The sequence below is a fragment of the Podarcis cretensis genome (assembly GCF_951804945.1).
Source record: "Podarcis cretensis genome assembly, chromosome: 17".
NCBI classification, from domain to species: Eukaryota; Metazoa; Chordata; class Lepidosauria; order Squamata; family Lacertidae; genus Podarcis; species Podarcis cretensis.
This window is the reverse complement of record NC_137187.1, coordinates 857,920-878,434: the sequence shown is the minus strand read 5'-3', so window position 1 is coordinate 878,434 and position 20,515 is coordinate 857,920. Positions and strand designations below refer to the sequence as shown.

General features: G+C 42.9%; 1 protein-coding gene across 4 annotated transcripts in view; it reads left to right on the top strand.

Annotated features, from left to right (window-relative positions):
- The window catches only part of POLQ (DNA polymerase theta), a gene marked incomplete at its 5' end in the record, with an annotated part of 48,878 nt that overhangs the window by 11,062 nt on the left and 17,301 nt on the right, over nt 1-20,515 (top strand). For 3 of the 4 annotated variants that reach the window (XR_013834515.1, XM_079960208.1, XM_079960207.1), the window contains 12 exons: nt 310-451; nt 537-683; nt 2,149-2,361; nt 3,596-3,738; nt 5,911-6,109; nt 8,856-8,995; nt 9,534-9,727; nt 11,860-11,984; nt 12,722-12,965; nt 14,496-17,386; nt 19,299-19,445; nt 20,065-20,258. Coding sequence is in view for 2 of the 4 variants with exons in the window: in XM_079960208.1 (XP_079816334.1) it covers nt 310-451; nt 537-683; nt 2,149-2,361; nt 3,596-3,738; nt 5,911-6,109; nt 8,856-8,995; nt 9,534-9,727; nt 11,860-11,984; nt 12,722-12,965; nt 14,496-17,386; nt 19,299-19,445; nt 20,065-20,258 (4,779 nt within the window). The remainder of the gene's footprint in view (nt 1-309; nt 452-536; nt 684-2,148; nt 2,362-3,595; nt 3,739-5,910; nt 6,110-8,855; nt 8,996-9,533; nt 9,728-11,859; nt 11,985-12,721; nt 12,966-14,495; nt 17,387-19,298; nt 19,446-20,064; nt 20,259-20,515) is intronic. The other variant, XR_013834516.1, reaches the window with a different exon arrangement.

Here is a 20,515-nt window from a genome sequence, read left to right as displayed (position 1 = left end):
TCTCCCAGAGCCAATTTCAAGGGGGTGGGCTGAAGAGAAGGGGGGAAGCCTTGCTGTGCATGCACAAATTCTTAAGTGGGACTTCTGATGGCGCTGGTTAGGTGAATCCTGCCCCAAAGTCCCACCCAGTCACACCACATGGTGGATGACTTGGGCACTTGTTTAGAACAGGACATAATTTTCAATCCTGGCCATATAGAGCTGAGCTTTTGAGTTTCTGAATTGAAGAAGGAATTGGAAAAAGGCTTCAAGATCATCACCTCCATAGTGATATATGAAATTTGCTTGTTAAAAAATGTTTCTGTTTAGAATGATGAGGACCATGTGGTGACTCTGTGTTATGAGACTGTTCAGAATGGCCATTCTGTCCTTATTTTCTGCCCATCTAAAAACTGGTGTGAGAAATTGTCAGACATCATTGCTCGGGAATTCTACAATCTCCAGCACAAGTGTAAGTCAAAATTAAGGGGCTGAGGAAGGGCTGGGGCTTGAAGACTACACACAACCTGACAATATGCTTTCCTTCCTATGTAAAGACCTTCAAAAGATGTCCACCCTTTCACCAGTAGCCCTGGACACAGGAGGGATAGAGGAGTTGATAGGTCAGCTAAAGCATTCACCTTCTGGTTTGGACTCCGTGCTTCAGAGGACTATAAAATGGGGTGTAGCTTTTCACCATGCAGGTATGCCTTTGGGGTGTGTTCATCTGGTATTATTTTATCTGTCTACATCAGTCTGAGTGTGTAAGTGTGTGGCCTGCCATGACTTTTCTGACTGGTAGGCACATGCATGTCCATGCTTCATGTTTGTAGCTTTAAGTGAAATAGCCATTATGAATCAAACACTACCCAGCACTACCCAAAGAGTGCTTACTAATGATTCCTCATGATCCTGGAAAAAAGGGACAAGTGGAGTGCTGCAGGATTCTGTCCTGGGTCCACTGTTGTTAAACATCTTTCTAAATGACTTGGCTGAAGGAATTGAGGGGATGCTTATCAAATTTGCAGGTGACACCAAACTGGGAGGGGTAGCTAATACTGCAGGAGACAGAATCAGGATTCAAGATGACCTTAAGATGATTGGAGAACTGGGCCAAAAATAACAAAATGAATTTCAGCAGAGAACATGTAAGGTTCTGCACTTAGGCAGGAAGAACCAACTGCACAAATATAAGATGGGGGGCTTGCAAGTAGTACATGTGAAAAGGATCTAGGGGTCTTAGTGGACCCCAAGCTTAACATGAGTCAACAGTGTGATGCAGCAGCAAAAAGGTCTAATGTTATTCTAGGCTACATCAACAGAAGTATAGTGTCCAGATCATGGGAAGTAATAGAGTCCTGCTCTATTCAGCCTAGGTCAGAAACACACCAGCTGTACTGTGTCCAGTTCTGGGCACCACAATTTAAGAAGGATATTGGCAAGCTGGAGCATGTGCAGAGGAGGGAGCCAAGATGATCAAAGATCTGGCAACCAAGCCTTGTGGGGAATGGCTGAGGGAGCTGGGTATGTTTAGCCTAGATAAGAGACTGAGAGGAAAGATGATAGGCATTTTCAAATATCTTAAGGGCTGTCGTATGGAAGATGGGGCACGCTTAAGTTTTCTCCTCCTCCAGAGGTTAGGAGTCCAGCCAATGGCTTCAGGTTACAAGAAAGGAGATTCCAACTAAACATCAGGAATAACTTTCTCACAGTAACAGCTGTTTGCCAGTAGAATGGACTCCCTTGGGAGGTGGTGGACTCTCCATCCTTGGAGGTCTTTAAGCAGAGGTAGGATGTCCATTTGTCACAGATGGTTTAGTTGAGATTCCTGCATTGCAAGAGGTTGGACTAGATGACCCTCAGGGTCACCGCCAACTACAATTTTATGATTCTATGAATTTCATACAACTTGCTTTTCAGTGGAGGCAGTTCGCACAATCTAGATATCCTGCTGATGAAATCCGTTTTATCAGAAGGTGTTTTTTTTAAAAAAAACCTGTCAGGAATGAGGAGTATATGTATACAAGTGGAATTACTTTAATGCTATAAAACAATATTTGGATTTGAACTTTATTCCAAAATCTTGATTTCCCAGGATTAAATTGCCTCAATAACTATCTGCCACCATTGGTTAATATGTCAGTATTTAATAGTGTATATTAATCTTAGGTCTTACATTTGATGAACGAGACATCATTGAAACTGCTTTTCGTCAAGGAGTGCTTCGAGTCCTAGTAGCAACCTCTACGCTTTCTTCTGGGGTGAATCTGCCTGCGCGCCGGGTAATCATCCGAACTCCTGTCTTTGGAGGCAGATCATTGGATGTATTGACATACAAACAGATGGCCGGGAGAGCTGGAAGGAAGGGAGTAGACACCATAGGTAAGTGCACCTGTTCTAGCTGTGACTAACAACAGTTCCTGGACTGTTTAAAGACCAACAAAATTATTGTGGCCTAGGCTTTCTTGGGCTAGTGCCCACTTGATTAGGGGCATCCAGAAAGTTGCTGTAGGTTTAGAGAGTGGGCAGTTTTCCATATAGTAGGCCAAAAAGCTAGGAAAATGAGTGAGAGAACAGGTGTAACATAGTTCCATTTTAAGAAGAGGCAGTCCCCATGCAATCAAGGTTCAAAGAAAATAAATAGGTGCAAGCCATAGAGCTTAATTGCATGTTTTGATCTAAAATGCAGTTTTCATCAGAGAAGATCTACAGTGTAGAACATTCCTAACATTGTAATTAGCATGTTCATGCTAATTCATGCTAAATGGCAGAGTGGAGGCCAACCTGACCCCATCCATTGGCCTGTGAAGAAGCAGCTGCTTGCTTTCAGTGCTTGTTTTCCTTTCCCCTCCCTTCTCCTTATATTTTAATATGTGTACAGTTCTTAGGGGAAAAAATATGTGCTCTATAAGTGTTAAGCACAGAAAAAGGCACCAAAAAACAAGGGTATGTCTGTGTGTGACCCAGATACCCGTAAAGGTTGGGAGGAAGAGGCCTGGCCCCTCTACCTGCCACTGCTGTCAGGTGATACGATGCAATAAAAGAGAGAAACTGACACTTTGGTTGTTCTGTTCATGGCGTGCTTGAGAATGTTTGGGTTTGGTGAAATGATAGTTGGTCAGTTGGTTGAATAGCTGACAATATTTGCCTAGCCTCCGAGCCCTAATCTTGTGCACAGCTGTATGCAGAGGAAGAGGAATTCAAGATCCAGTCAGAATCAATGTGTGCTCTGTTCTTGCTTATAGGAAAGGGGACAGATTGTACCCAGCCATGGTCCCTAGTGATATATCTGCAAAGATTTTGCCATTCCCCCATCTGCTTTGCCATTTGAATCACTGATGTGTGCCCTCTAGAGTGCATGATTTTTCTGTAAGAAGAAAGTAAGCAGGCTATAGTCAGGGCAGAAGAACAAAATATGTACCTTTCTTCCTAACCCTGGCGATCCCTGCTTTCAGTTTAAATGTTCTTGCACCACTTGACCTACCTGTTCTTGGTTCTAACAAACATTGATTTGATTATTAATGAAACTGCTTATTAATTAAAACGACTCTTGTATGCACTGGTTATTAAATAAAGCATTTTCCCTCTCTCGGTTGAAATTGGTGTGTTTTGATAGGCGAGAGCATTCTGGTGTGCAAGGCCACAGAGAAATCAAAAGGAATTGCGCTGCTCCAGGGCTGTCTCAAGCCAGTGCGGAGCTGTTTGCTGAGCCAAGAGGGAGAAGACATTACTTCAAGTATGATACGGGCAATCCTTGAGGTATGTAACGCTCATGCTAAGGCAATAAAACTTTACTCCCAAGGCATAGATCTATATTTATTACCTGCAGGCTTTTGGGTTGTAGTCGTTTGAGGGGTGAATACATCTGTAGAAATACTTCATCTTTTAATATCCACCTTCAACATTAAGTTCAGCCTGCTCCACCTATGCAGCTAGGTGAAGGAGCTGCCAGGTGTATTTAAGGAAATGGATCCTGTGAGTCCTTCACTCTTAGATCTAATTTCTGTGACCCTTCACACTCAGAGTAGGCTGGGGGCTATGTTGCTTGAATCAAGCATACATGGCAGCATATAATTGGGTGAACAGAGGTTTATTTCCTTTGTTTATCTGTCAAATTTATATCCTGTCTTTCCACTGAATTAGGCTTAAGATAGCAATAATGCAAATTCAGTAAAATATAATTAAGCATAAAATACAAAGTAAAAAAGCAGGCAAAACTTCTAGGAAACAACCAGGTAAAACTAATCACAACATATTTACAATTCGGTATATTGTATTTGCCTGCCCAAGAGAAGGTTGTCAGAGCTGGGAGCAGAATTCACCCCTGGATCAGCTGACTTGAAGAAACATAGTTTTCACTGGGGAGTGTTTGGGGACAAGCTGTCCCTCTACAATAGGGGAAGGCTGCCCTTAAACCAGAATGAAACCAGGCTGCGGTTGCTCAGCATAAAAAAGGTGGCAGATGCAGCTTTTAAACTCATTTGGAGGGTGGGGGGCAGTTAAGTCGGCAGTAACTGAGGAGCATTGATTTTGGAGATGGGGATGAAAAGGTTTTTGACTACCCAAATGGGGTTGGGGTGGAGAAATAGGAGTCGAAGAAGCCAAATGGCTGTATGGGGAAATGCACATGTCGGACAGAAACATTTGGGAAGGAGCAACATGTTTAGGTGTTTATATGATAATTTTAGAAGCCTCTGAACAAAGATGAGTGAATTGGAATACTTGATTTTAAAGGGAAACCTATATTAAAAGGTAAAGGGACCCCTGACCATTAGGTCCAGTCGTGACCGGCTCTGGGGTTGCGGCACTCATCTCGCTCTATAGGCTGAGGGTGCCAGCATTTGTCTGTAGACAGCTTCCGGGTCATGTGACCAGCATGACTAAGCCGCTTCTGGCGAACCAGAGCAGCACACAGAAACACCGTTTACCTTCCTGCTGGAGTGGTACCTATTTATCTACTTGCACTTTGATGTGCTTTTGAACTGCTAGGTTGGCAGGAGCAGGGAACGAGCAACGGGAGCTCACCCTGCTGCAGGGATTCGAACCGCGACTGTCTGATCAGCAAGCCCTAGGCTCTGTGGTTTAGACTACAGCGCCACCTGCGTCTCTGCTAAACCTATATTGGGCATAACATAAATCTGATGGAATGGAGGAGAACCAGTGGGATGAAATCCTCTCTAGATCCAAAGTATGGGAAGGACAGAGAAGGGTGTCCTGGGAGCAGTATCACTGTATATCAGTTTACCAAAGGGTGACAGTGTGGCATATCTTCAGACTCTGAAGCAGTGTTATCAAAATATATAAAACTGCTGAAAAGCATCATGCATCAAAAATTGCAAGGTTATGCCAGAATTTAATTTTTTTAATGCTTTTATATGCTGCCTCTCCACCAAGACAAAGAAACAATACAAAGTATTCTCAGGTCAACTTTAGGAGCTCCCTGGCCTGAGTTTCTTCTCTGATACTCTCCCACAATGCTGGACTCAAACCCAGACGCTGAGATTAAGAGTCTTATGCTGTACCATGCAATTGGTGTTCAGAGGTATACTACTCCTAAACACAGGATCTCTATTTAACTAGAATGACGAATACTTGTTTGCTTGACCTTTCCTCCATATATTTATGTCTGATCCTCTCTTAAGGCCATCTGAGCCCAGGCATCTTTATTGTATCCTTATTGTAGTGAATTATGTAAGCGCTGAAGACACTTTTTCTGTTACTATTCATTCTGGAGTGGTATGTAGTTGCAAAATTCTGGAAATCTATACATGCATACGCAAATACCTCTGTGCCCAGGGGTATCCTTGTGAGAGACTGAGTGCCCTTGACATGCTCACTGAGAAATTTTAGAAGCGCAGTGTGTCCTTTCTGATTTAATTGCTGTATCGTTTTAGCAAGTACTGTATGCTGATTAAATTCTTATTCTGACAGATCATAGTAAATGGAGTAGCCAGCTCTCCAGAAGACATCCAGAGTTATGCTTCCTGTACACTCTTCGGTGCAAGTCTGAACGACTTCCCAGACAATGGGACAGAGCAGGAGAGAAATTGCCACGGTTCTATAGATGCTTGTGTGAAGTGGCTGCTTAAGAATGAATTTATCCTGATTTCGGTGTCTGATACAGGCAAAGGTAAAATGCACATTTGCATTTGGATTGCATGTTAAAGCAAAAAATGAAAGATGCAGATTTGGAGCAGCAAACATTTGTACCATTTATGTGCAGCCTTGAGCATAGCTTCTCTAACCTGTTTTGATGCTGTCTCTATGCTCAGCTTCTTCCACAAATTGATTCAATCTTGTTCTTTAATTTCTGTGCCTCAGTCACCCTCCCACGCCCTTTGAAGCCCTAACAAATCTTCCCAATCGATGTTTTACAAAATAGGCTACAATTTGGAAACTGTGCCCTTTGTCCTGACCCTGGGGGCAACAAGGAGTAAAGACTCAAAGGAAGTCAATTGTTTAGTAGCTTGTTCCATAAATTCAAGGCATTTTAATCATGCACTTGGTACCACCTGGATACCATGTAGCTGCAACATCAACCAAGAGTGTAATTATTGCTCTGCAGTAGGTCTACCACCTACCAGAAAAAAAGTCTCAAAGACAGTAAAGTCACTTTGATCTCCAAAGGGGCCGATATTGGTGCCATTAGAATAAATGGTCATGGTCTAGTCACAGTGGAATTGGAAGCTTTAGGAAGAAAAACACATACCCATGTGGTGCTTTAACTCTCTGCTTTAGTCACCACCAAGTGGTGCAGAAAAACTGAAAGAAATTTTAACTAATTATTTCACTGAATATGATGCTTCTGAGGACTTGATAACAATCAAGTGGGAGGTGATGAAAGCTGTGATGCATGGGATTTGCATCAAGGAACAGAGATAAAAAAGAGACAAGGGAAAGAAACTTCGGAGCAGGAGAGAGATAAATTACTGACAAAATATAGTAAATGAGGTTTCAATAGGGTTTATAAGCAACTAGAAGAGAAAGGAATTGAAATTATTAGAAGCTAAGAGAATCATGGCTAAATTTTAATATACAAATAGGGCCTTTGGTGTCAAGTAGTCTAAGGGACACGGGTGGTGCTGTGGGTTAAACCACAAAGCCTAGGGCTTGCCGATCAGAAGGTTGGCAGTTCGAATCCCTGCGACAGGGTGAGCGCCCGTTGCTCAGTCCCTGCTCCTGCCAACCTATCAGTTCAAAAGCATGCCAAAAAGTGCAAGTAGATAAATAGGTACCGCTCCGGCGGGAAGGTAAACGGCGTTTCCGTGTGCTGCTCTGGTTCGCCAGAAGCGGCTTAGTCCTGCTGGCCACATGACCCGGAAGCTGTACGCCGGCTCCCTCGGCCAATAAAGCAAGATGAGCGCCACAACCCCAGAGTCGGTCACAACTGGACCTAATGGTCAGGGGTCCCTTTACCTTTACTTAGTCTAACATAATCTGTTAGGGCTTCTTCTTTGCTGTTTAGGGTGCAAGGCAACATTTCCCAGTGCCCACTCACAAAACTGGGACAGTTTTGAGACGTTTAAAACCCATGGAAGGTTGTTGGTTTTTTTTATTCAGGGGAGATCAGAGCCAAGAGACTCTGCAGCCTTTCTGTAGCTCATCAGGCCGCACACCCTAGTTCAGGTTTTCTTTTCTTTTTTGCTGCGTAGAAAATTGCATAGAAGGAGCTATTACAACTCCAAGGGCATTTAGTCAGGTTTAATTTGAATCTCAGGGATTATCTTTTTTCCTTCCCACTTCCTCATCTGGTTTGCTGGATATAATTCATTTATTAATTTTACAGTGTTCAGTCCTTGGAATCAGTTTTAAAAGAATAGGCTAGCCAGCAATAGCAAAGACTTTGCCGCCGACTTTATTCTGAGATCCAGTAAGAATATACACTACAGATTTAGATGTGGTTGGGGTAAGGCAGCTTCATATGGCTATGTGTAATACTATCAAATTATACTTCTTACATTCGTCTCAGTTCAGAAATGAATCTGTCATTGATCCTCCCGTCTCAGGTTCCTAGTCAGCAAAGATATGAGAATTCCCTCCCCCCCCCCCCAGCCACTAAAAAAATTCAAGAAACAGGATAATTAAAGACAAATTCTTGAGGATTAGCTGTGTTAGTTCATTGCAGCAAAGCCTCAAAGCATTTTGCAAATGAACAGTAAAACACTTGTACTTTTCTGCAGTGGCTCCCCATTTGTGGAATGCTCTTCCCAGGGAATTTCCCCCGGCCCCTTCATTATACACCTTTAGTAAAAGGCAAATGACCCCTGATAGTTAAGTCCAGTCGCAGACAACTCTGGGGTTGCAGCACTCATCTCACTTTACAGGCCGAGGGAGCTGGTGTTAGTCTGCAGACAGTTTTCCGGGTCATGTGGCCAACATGACTCAGCTGCTTCTGGCGAAACCACAGCAGCGCACGGAAACGCCGCTTACCTTCCCACCCGAGCGGTACCTATTTATCTACTTGCACTTTTTGGCGTGCTTTCGAACTGCTAGGTTGGCAGGAGCTGGGACCGAGCAACGGGAGCTCACCCCGTCGCAGGGATTCAAACCGCCGAACTTCGGATCAGCAAGCCCAAGAGGCTCAGTGGTTTAGACCACAGTGCCACCCACGTCCTTATTATAAACCTTTAGCCAGGCAAAAACATTATCCTTCAACCAGGCCTTTGGTTGGCTAACATCCTAAATCCTTTTAAATGTGTTGGGTGGGGAGGGGGGTTATTGGTATATTTTGTTTTTGTTCTTGTTTTAATTATGTATTTTGTGGTTTTATCTTGTATTTTTATGCTGTGAACCACCCTGAGATCTACAGACGAAGAGCAATATACAAATTTAATTAATAATAATAACAATAATAGATGTATCTTTTCTCTTGGCAGAAATATATTGCCCAACACATCTTGGCTCTGCTACCTTGTTTTCTTCCTTTTCACCCGTAGCAGCACTAGAAATTTTTGCTGATCTCCAGAGAGCAATGAAGAGCTTTGTCTTAGAGAATGATCTGCACAGTCTTTATTTGGTATGATTTTGTTCAGACTTTTTCAGCTACTTGAGGTATACAGTCTGAGATTCCAGCGGAGGGGGAATCCTTCCTGACACCAGTGTCTTATAATTTATGCCTTATCCCAGCAGATGAAGTTATGTCTTAAACATAATCAGAAGAAATTATATTTGCATCAGCCACTAGCCATAGCAATAAAATAAAATGTACTGAAGATAGAGAGTAAAAACTTAACATTTTTGGGGTTAACATCTATAATCAAATAATAAATCTTATTCTGATTGGCCCTGCAAACATATTAAACTGCTGCCTTGAATTTTTAAAGTTTTTTTTCCACTGCAGGTATACTTTTTCAGCTTGGTTAAAGCTAATCCCATACTCTCTTTTTTATCAATTCAAAGCTAAAGATACCCGACTCCCTCAATTGCTCCAGTGCTATGTCACACTGTTGATTCATGTTAAGCTTTCCCCACCTCTTTTGGTGGTGCGAAAATAGTATGTAAAGGAAGTAGGATTCAAAACCTGTTTCTTCTTGTTTTGGTTCTCCTTTTTTTAGGTCACCCCTGTTTATGAAGACTGGGCCAAAATAGACTGGTATCGATTCTTTTGCATGTGGGAGAAGTTGCCTGCCTCAATGAAAAGAGTTGCCGAGCTGGTTGGAATTGAAGAAAGCTTTTTGGCTTGCTCTGTGAAGGGCAAAATAATTACTAGAACAGAGAGGCAGCGTAGGCAAATGGCCATTCATAAAAGGTAATGGCTGAACAACTTACAATGTTACACTATGGTATATGACATCACAAAGTGATGGTGACATTATTGCAAAATACTCCACCTTTGCAACCGGCATTCAGCAGTTTTCTGCTCTAAGTATAATGTTGAAGTTACTGGATTTGCAAGTAGCGTGTGTTTAGAAACAAGTTTCTTCTAAAACATTTCCGTGGAGCCTATCTGTAGTACAAAATAAAGGGAGTAATAACTTTTGAAACAGGCATTGTGATTGATAATACCCAACACACATTCAACTGATACGGAGCAGTTTTGAAGAATCTCTTGCAAATAAGCAATTTCCAGTGCTTGCAGGCAATTACTGTGTTCCTCATGCTGTCTGTTCTTTGCCAGGTTTGCATCTTCATTTAGCAGCGTGTGGTCATATAATCTAAGAGGGAATTCAAAACTGTGGGTGATACAAAGGCATCCCAGCCTGAAACTTAGGTTTCCCAGTATGCCATTTGAGTTTCCTCTTTCTGCTAGTAAGGCACACACAATCCATCTTCTTGAACCTTGGACAAGGGCCCTGCATGGATGTGCCTCTTCCCCATGGAACAGCTGTCTTATTTCAGAACTTGCAGTTAGCTCCACTTACTTTTTACCACTCTCAACCAGCAGCACAATGGCAGGATCATCTCTAATTTTATGAATTACTTTTTCACTCGCACCCTCTTTTCAGTAGAAGACATTGCATTATACACAGACACCACCAGTTTCTCATTCAGGCTTTAAGTAGACCCAGGGCTCCTTAGCTTCACCAACTGCCTTAAGATGGTAGTCCTTTTGCCATATACAGTGGTACCTCAGGTTAAGTACTTAATTCGTTCTGGAGGTCCGGTCTTAACCTGAAACTGTTCTTAACCTGAAGCACCACTTTAGCTAATGGGGCCTCCCGCTGCTGCCGCGCCGCCGGAGCATGATTTCTGTTCTCATCCTGAAGCAAAGTTCTTAACCTGAGGTACTATTTCTGAGTTAGCAGAGTCTGTAACCTGAAGCGTATGTAACCTGAGGTACCACTGTATATAACATAAATGTGCCTGAGTTTGTGACAATCATAAGTTGCAAAGCAGTAATTACCACTGCAAACCCCTCTTGGTGCTTCCTTTCCTTGTGCCCCCAACTTCTTCTGCAGGAATGTTAGCTGCCTTGCCAATTCCCCCCAGGCACCATCTGTTTCCAGAATTCCTGCCAAATCCTTTCATCACCTTGACAACACTCACTGTTACGGGCCTAACATAACTGCAACCCAAGATAGAGATCTAGCTGGCTGCAATTTCTGCAGGACACTTGTTAATCTGCAGGGCACATTTAAGTTGGTGTACCGCAACCCCTTCTAATTTTTGTTTGGACCAGACTGCAATATGGACAGTTATAGATGGTCTTTTCTGATTGCTGCTGTTCTAGTCATAAAGTGGCAATTGGGCCTGTGTGTGTAGCTTTCTGTAGCCTTTCTTCCAGCTGAGAGAACAGTACAGTACTACAATACTGTTAAAGTTAAAAGAAAGTGAAGAATGCTTGCAGTTGGTGGAGGGCATTTGGGTTGGAATGGGAAAATCAGTCACACGTCTCTTGAAGCAAGACTAGAACCCACTTAACAGAGGTTCAACAGAGATTGTCATGCTTGGCGCATACGTGCTTATTCAACTCCTGCTATTAGGATGTTTCGATAGATTGTAGGGAGTTTATTCCTCAGATTCGTTTCTGCCACCTGCTTAGGGATATATGAAGCCTCTTCCACCTTACTGCCCCATGATCTTTGATATCATTGCTTTTAGGAATTATTATGCCTCTGTGTCTGCACGTACATCATATGCTATCCTTGGTTTAGTGGGATGCACATCCAAATCCAAACGTGCATTTCTGTTTTAATCTCTCAGCTAGCTTGCACATCCAGCCCCTGCCCCCCCCCCCGGCCAATTTTCTTCCCAGTGGAAGGTAAGTTGAAGAAAGTCAGACAGAAAATGAATTTGTCATAAATGTGGACACCAGTAGAGATGCAACCTTCTCGATTACTGCATCTGCTTCTAATTTTTTCGTTTCTATGTTCTTACCATAAAGCAATATTCATGCCCCTTTTGCAGCACACCAACTTATCTTAATTTTTACTGATGTAGATTTTTTACAAGCCTGGCTCTCTTGGACTTGATAAATGAGGTTCCTATAAATGATGTTGCTAAGAAATACGGCAGCAATCGTGGACAGCTTCAGTCTTTACAACAGTCTGCTGCTACTTATGCAGGTGAGGCAATACTGATACATAATTTAATTGTATAAGTAATACATTATTATTATTATTATTATTATTATTATTATTATTATTATACAAATTGGTGTTTGCAGGAGACTCCTTTGGGAGGAATGGCAGGATAATAAATCCAGTAACCTTTGCTGTATCTTATACAATATATTTCAGTCTTCCAACGTGTGCAGATTTGGCCAATAACAGTATGTGTGTGCGCGCATGTATGTGTGTGTACACACACACACACACACACACACACACACACAGTGGTGCCTCTGGATATGAACGGTTTCCGTTCCGGAGCCCCGTTCGCATCCAGAAGCAAACACAACCTGTGTCTGCACATGTGCCGGTCGCGATTTGCCGCTTCCGCACATGCGTGTGACGTCATTTTGACCGTCTGTGCATGCGCAAGCGGCGAAACCCGGAAGTAATGCGTTCCTGAAAGTGCTCAACCTGAGCGCAACCTGAAAGTGCTCAACCTGAAGCAACTTCAACTGGAGGTATTACTGTATATCTATCTATCTATCTATCTATCTATCTATCTCATAAGGGAATATTTGGCACTGTCAGAGTGAACATATGAAGACACCCCTGTGGTAGCTATCTTAAATGATCTCTTGAAAGTGATCATTTGCACCATTTATACACACACTGTTTGATAGCAACTTAATGTTTTTTTAAAGAAAAAGTTTTAAAATGCTGAATTTTGTAACAATTCTTATATATTTCAGGGATGATTACCATTTTCTGTAACCGTCTGGGGTGGCACAATATGGAACAATTGCTCTCCCAGTTTCAGAGTCGTCTCACGTTTGGAATCCAGAGAGAGCTCTGTGATCTTGTCCGGATATCTCTGTTAAATGCACAGTGTGCTAGAGCTCTCTATAAGGCTGGTTTTGTCACGGTCGCTGATGTCGCCAAAGGGAATATTGCCGAGGTGGAAAATGCCTTCAGGAATGCAGCACCTTTCAGAAGGTTAAAAGTGTTTCTAGTATGACAGAAAGCTATCCCTTTGATACAGTTTTAGCTAGTATAAGTTTGGGAAATGGATCTGATTCTCACTCTTGGATGTCGGTTTACTAGAGTTTAGTATGTTACACTCCAGTAATTTTATTTTAGCTTTCTTATACTCCCCAGTGCCAGTGTGGTATGTCTGAGATGGCTACTGGTGTAAAATACTATACATAAATGTTTGTCATGCTTTATCTAGGTAATATTTAGGATTCTATGTAAGACTCATAATATGGTGGTGTTTCAATCCTGCTCTTAAGGAATGTGTTCCCATGTCAGCATGCCTGTGTGCTGTCTTCCAGGTTCCCCACCTGCTCGGAGTAAGGCAAGTGGTGACAGAAGAGAGGGCCTTTTTGGTAGCATAATTCCCTCCCCAAGGCACCGGTGTTTTATTTATTTTTATTTTTTCAGTTCTAACTTCAGCTGTTTCTGTACTTTCATTACTGTGTCACTGTTAATTTATATTTGTTAATAATTTCCCCCCTTTCTATACTGCCCTGGAAACACACATGAAGAGCAATATACATTTCCCCTAAATTATGATATATATCACTTTAGGATGTGCAGTTCTTTAAAACTGACCTCTTCTCAGTAGGAGATTTCTGCTATTTTCTTCCTCCTCCCTCATGCTCTTCTGCACCTTCTAAGGAGAGCAGCATCTTAGAGAAATCCTGAAGGGAAAACTATATTCCTCCCCGTCCTTTCTTTTCTTTGGTTTTGCACCCCTCTTCTTCTTACTTAGCTTTCCCCTAGAACTCAAGTGTCCAGCGACTGATCTCTGAATACACCTAACCTCTGATGCAAGCTAAGTTGTCACCTCTGCTTCCCAACTCACTTTGTTCACTTCCTTATCGGCGTGCAAAAGGTAAAGGTAAAGGTACCCCTGCCCGTACGGGCCAGTCTTGACAGACTCTGGGGTTGTGCGCCCATCTCACTTAAGAGGCCAGGGGCCAGCGCTGTCCGGAGACACTTCCGGGTCACGTGGCCAGCGTGACATCGCTGCTCTGGCGAGCCAGAGCCGCACACGGAAACGCCGTTTACCTTTCCGCTGGTAAGCGGTCCCTATTTATCTACTTGCACCCGGAGGTGCTTTCGAACTGCTAGGTTGGCAGGCGCTGGGACCGAGCAGCGGGAGCGCACCCCGCCGCAGGGATTCGAACCGCCGACCTTTCGATCGGCAAGCCCTAGGCGCTGAGGCTTTAACCCACAGCGCCACCTGCGTCGGCGTGCAGACTAATATAAAAATTGACTTTTTGTTATGGGTACATGTTAGGTGACATGTTAAGCAGAGGCTGGATGGTCGTCTGTCATGGCTGCTTTAGCTGAGATTCCTGCATTTTAGGGGGTTGGACTAGATGACCCCTGAGGTCCCTTCCAACTCGACAATGCTATGATTCTATGACAGTAAGAGTGCTGTGGTAGGAATTCTTCACAGATTTTTAAAATTTGAAAGCATGATTTCCAGGTAATATTGTCTTGTTTCTTCTGCTTCAGTCGTAGGGCAGTGGATGAAGATGAACAGGCTGTTGAGGAGCACCAAATTACACCCCTTATATGGATGTCTGGACTGAAGGGTTTGACTGAGATTGAAGCAGCTAATCTTGTTGTGGAGGAGGCTAAAACTCTCTTAAAGGAGGACTTGGCTGCTTTGGGAGTGCAGTGGAATCCCAATGCCTCTCTCTTATCAGATTCCTCTTCCACATTTTCCGTAAGAGGACAAGTTGAGGAAGAGGAAAAACATAGACTGTGTGGGAAACAGATATCAAGAAATAGCCAAAGTATAATTTCATCAGACAAAAGTATCAGTTCTCAATCTGATAGTGCAAAATGGGTTAGACAAAAAAACAAGAGGTTGTTAGATGCTAGTTTAGTAAATGGCAGACTTGAAGAGACTCTGGTAGATGAAACTAAGGGAGAGACAAGAAATGATGATGTATGCTGTAGTGCAAGCAAACGGCTAAATCTGAGAAAAGATGGGGAAAGTATGAGAGATACCTCTGTGAAGCAAAAGTTGGATTCCATGATAAGTCCTGAACGGAGGACAAAGCCAGGCTTGAAAGCTACTTCAAAAAAACATCATGTTGCAGCTAGATTTAAGAAAAAGGCTGGAATTAATTTAAATCAAAGTAGGGAACAGAGCACAGTTGCAAAATGGAGCAGGCCTTGGAGTCAAGAATCAAGTTTCAACAATCATTTTCCGTCCTCCAGCGACAGCTGTGAGTCAAACCAGAAACATCACCAAACTGTAACTAAAGGATCATTAGGCTACCAGGAAGGAATTGACAAAATATCCCTACAGGCAAATGAAATATACCAAGATAGTGGGAAAACTGTGCACAAATTGCTTATAGAACCTATACATGCTAGTGAATCCAAATATGAGTTAACACTGAATAATCACATTAAAACACCCACCTTGAATTCAGTAGAGGGAGATGCAGCTCCTGTTAAAGATAAAATGGAAATGCAAGATGTTATGGACGATCTGGTGATATCTGATAAGAAATTGACTCTGATAAGAAATTGCAGCAAATTGGAGCTCAGTAAAAACGGTGCTAGAAGCATAATTACTGAAAATAAAATGGACAGAGGTAGAAATGTTTTTAATGAAGCAGCAAGTGGCGCTATCACCACAACAGGAAATCAGCAAACAGCAGAGAGTTCTCGAAAAGCAGACAAAAATGACCCTGGAAGATTCAACCCCACCCTGGAAAATGCAAGTACAGTTATGGGTAAAGTGCATAATCACCCTGATAATGTTCTGAAGCCTTCTGAATGCATCAAAAGCTGTTCTCCTGATCTGTATTTTGTCTTCAAAGAATTTGAAGAAAGCTTCCAGTTAGATACGCAAACTGAGAGGATATTGCAACAGGAGGTGGCAGCTACAGCAGCTGATAAACAAAAAGACTTAGTAGCAGATTCAGCACTGAAAATAAAGTGTGCTAGTACTTCAGAAACTAATGCTGCATCTATAATGGATAAGCTAGCTTGCAGAAAAGCAGAACCGTTACCTGTTAAAAAAAACGATGTAGCAGGAAACACAGCTTCATTGCATTGTAAAGCAAAAGGCGCTCACAAAAAGCCTATGAAATACCCAGAAATACCATTTTGCCTTGAAAGAAACAGTTTTTCTGTTATGGACTCCCAGTTAGAAAGCTTCTTACGAGACTATCGGACTCCAAATCTGGCAGAAGAGCAGGAAACTATTGTTCTTTCAAAGGCTTCCTTTGCTCCTAATCAGTACCCACCTGCTGTCGATGCAAATGCCAAGTGCTGTCCCTTGCCTGAAATAAATTTGAATAGCAGTGATAGTTTGTTGTTTGATGAAGACTTTAACCACATTCATGACCCTCAGGATGTTCACATTGGTGAAGCTGTTGCCATGGGAGAACTTCCACTGCAGCAAATTATCCCTGCTCCTTCTAAATCCACTTTAGAAGATGATCTTCCAGGTGAACAGAATGTGGGGTCAGGCAACGGTGTATCAAATACCACTATAAACCAGCAGCGACTGGCAGAGTATCATGAAGATGATTCTCTAATGTTCTCAGATGTTGATTCTTTCCACATAGCAGAAGTGAGAGATGGTGAGTCCGTGCCTTGTTTTCACAGAAACGTTCTCAACAAGCTGAAAAATGTGAAAGAGGCAGATGATGATGTCAGACCTGAGATTACTGGAAAAGATGCAAATGCTAACCAAGTGGGAAAGTGTGATTTTTTATTTGATTTAAGTCCAGGAATGAAAGAAGTCTTAGATGAATGGCCAAGCCCCACTGGAAATAAACCTGAAATGGATACAAGAAGCAATTTGAGAGTAGTGCTATCTGAGAAAAATCAGGATTCTGCCCTATCCTGTGGTCAGTGCAAATTTCGCAAAGATTTTAAGAGCATGGATGATCAGAGTAAGACCTGTGGCTCTTTACTAATCAACAGAAAAGGTAGTTCCATTTCTTGGACAGCTGGGAACAAGGAACCTCTTTCTCCAGCAGAGTTCATGGAGCTTCCTTCACAGGAACAATGCTTTGTGACAGATGCTGAAGCCAGAAATATGAACCCCACAGACGAAGCTCCTTGTCCTCAGCTCCTGCAGAACGCTGCACTTGATTCACACCCACAAACAAAACCAGAAAATGGCAGACATGCTGAGTTTCCATCTGAGGATGACTCTATTATAATTGAAGGTTTTTCACTGCAGTTATCTCAAGATCTACCATCCTGCAGTGCTGAAAATTTTGCTATAATTGATGTAGCGAATGATAAGGCTCTTTTCCAAACCTTCATTAAAGAATGGAGCACGAAAAAGAGATTTGCTATCTCGGTGGCTTGTGAAAGAGCAAAAGGCCCCCTTTCCCACAGATCAGCTATTGGTGCCAAGTTCAAGCAAGGTGAGTTTGCCCCCTGTGCTCCTTCCATTATTTTAGAAATGTATATTCTAGACATTTTACTCTGGACTTAGTAAAGTGGCAAGTGGCCCAATATCTGAAAGATAATCTACAGATTGATCTGAATCTGGGAAGGAAACAGAGTTTATATTCTAATGTATATTCTAGGAAGAAGGCATATGCCTAGTTTTAGTAGCAAAAAGTCACTTGGAGATACCAAAGACGACAAATGCGGATTCTTCGCTGGTTAATGAGAAATTGCATATAATGTTTCCTCTCCACAGTTTCTTATGCCATTTAGTGACAAAGGTTCGGCTATCATGGTTCATGGATTTATAGGTTATAGAAAGCACTGAGTTTGTTACATTGAAATCGAATCATACAATACAGTATACAGTCGTACCTTGGTTTTTGAACAGCTTAGTTCTTGAAAGTTTTGACTCCCGAATGCCGCAAACCTGGATATGACTGTTCCAGTTTGCAAACTATTTTTGGAAGCTGAACATCTGACGGGACTTCCAAAGCTTTCTGAAGCCAATCACTAGCTGTGCTTTGGTTTCTGAATGTTTTGGAAGTTGAATGGACTTCCAGAACAGATTCCGTTCTACTTCCAAGGTACAACTATATATACCGTATTTTTCGCTCTATAACACGCACCTGACCATAACACGCACATCGTTTTTAGAGGAGGAAAACAAGGGAAAAAACATTCTGAATGAAACAGTGGATGTATCATTTTTGTGCTTCATGCTGTGGCCACAGACATGTGATCTGATGGTGAATTTGGGGTGACCCAATGCAAAAATCCTGAGAATCCCTGTGGATCCATGCTTTGTAACCACGTTTTTGCACCATTGCAGCCCCAGGCAACAGTGGGTGCGTGATTCTGGGGGGGCAGGCTGTAGCCATGGACATGCTATGTGCTCTGATGGTGAATTTGGGCTGACCCAATGCAAAGATCCTGAGGATCCATGTGGATCCATGCTTTTTAACCACATTTTAAGTGGGGAGGGAAGGAAAAACACAGAAGGGACAAGGAGCAGGAGAGGGGTGTGCAGAGAAGCAGCTGGCTAAGAATGCAGGAGAGGGGTATAACGGGAGGAAAGGAAGGCAAAAGTTTTCCCTCACCTACCCACCCAAGCCAGCCAGCTCGCGCGCTCTCTCTCTCTCTCCCTCCTGCATGTTTTCAGCTTTCCCCTCTGCTTGCTTGGAGGGGAGGGGCTTTCCCTGCTCTTTGTTCCGTTTGAGTAAACACAGCAAGGAAACAGAGGTGGGTGGGCAGTAAGACCCTGAGGCAGAATGCCGGAAAGCAGCCGCTTCCTCTTTCAGGTTTCCCTTCTAGGAGACGCGCGATTTGATTTTTGCCTGCTTTTTTTTGCCTCCCCTTGCACTATTTGGCTCCAGGGACCACACATTCGCTCAATAACACACACAGACATTTCTCCTTCCTTTTTAGGAGAAAAAATCTGTGTGTTATAGAAGGAAAAATACGGTATATCTGTCATTTAACATGTGGCCCAAAGAACCATGACTGTTGCACTGACTTCAAGCTCTACTTTTCGGCTGGGAATGGCTAGCGGGGAGTTTGAAGTCAGTGCCTATCAGCTGATCAATAACGACTACAAGTCTTCATTGACAGTGCAGCATTTGGAACACACTTCAAGGCTCCCAGTTGTCAGCCTTGTTTCCACAAGCCCTCACATGACATTTCAGATGAGGCCAGGTGTGGGGCAGGTGGGTTTGGGAGAAACTGCCCTGCAATCTACATTGGGACCCTAATCAGGTCTGCAGGCCAAAGGTTCCCCTACCGCTATCATAAAGATAATTTTAAAAGCAGGAATGGAAAGTATGCCTTGCACACAATTTGCAGGAACTTCAGGGGGTCTAACAGATTTTAATCTTTGTGTGTTCATAGGGAACGTGCACCAGGTGATTCAATATGAAGGTGATGGATTTCCTGTTACAGCCTGTGAAGACCTGCTGGTAGTTGGATTAGCTGTGTGTTGGGGTGGAAAGGATGCTTATTACATTTCATTGCAACAGAAATCTCAAGAACAGACTGGTAAGGAAGTGTTTTCTAAAGGTATGCACTTTAGAGAAGCCTATGCGTAGCATCTTGCTGCCTTCCCAAATCCATCTTAACAAAATTATAAAGTATTGTTTTGTCCATAAGAGTCGCAGTTATGGTTTATCTGGACAGAGAACAATCACAGAATACTGACGAAAGGTTCAGCTTTTCTGAGGGATGGCAGAGCTTGGATTGCTTGGGGGTAAAAAAATCTCACATAGGATTCCAGCAGGAAAAGATTTAACTGAGTTTGGGACGCAGCCTTGTGTAAGGTGCAAGTGGGGAAGCTGATGGCTGGGAGTTCAGATCCATGGGAAGAAGTAGGATACTTCTGAGAAAAGACCAAACGGCACAGGTGGGAATGGTAGAGAACTGGGGAAAGATGGAAGAATAAGGCGTGAGCTTTGAAGCCTATGAATAAGGAGGGTGGTGCTGTGCTCTTAATAATGGGAGCTGGAGACTGCGAGTAAGAGAGCCAAGAGGCAAGGGTGATTTTTATACTGCCCTGTACAAGGGAAAATAATGTATGTATAGGCATACCCTCTTCCTCCCTCTTTCCCCCCATGGGTCCTTGTCATAATACTTAAATAAGATGGTTTCTCTGTTGTTTTAGAAATCAGTGCCAGTTTGGAACCGCCTCCCCTGGATCAGAACTTGGCCGCAGCAGAGAGGTTGCAGCATCTTCAATTACACCTGCAGGATTCCACAAGAGCGTTTTCGCTTGCTGTGTATGATTTCATTCATCACTACAAGATCCTCCTGAAGGCCTGTGGCATCTCTTTGGCAGGATGCTATGAGGACCCAAAGGTTTTATAGCTAACCCTTTTTCTATCTTCTCAGTCAATCAATCTTTATTATGGTCTAGAGACCCAACAAATCGTTACAAAGCAATGCACAATTCAGACAGCCTACCTCTATCTGTAAAGCGGGTGTGAGGTTTAAAATCAATGTTTAAATCCCCTAGCAATTGCCAGAAATAGAACTTATAAGTTCCTATCTTTGGGGAGGGGCGCACATGCATATACCCAAATCTTGTTGCATTCTTGTGGGGGACGGAGAACGCA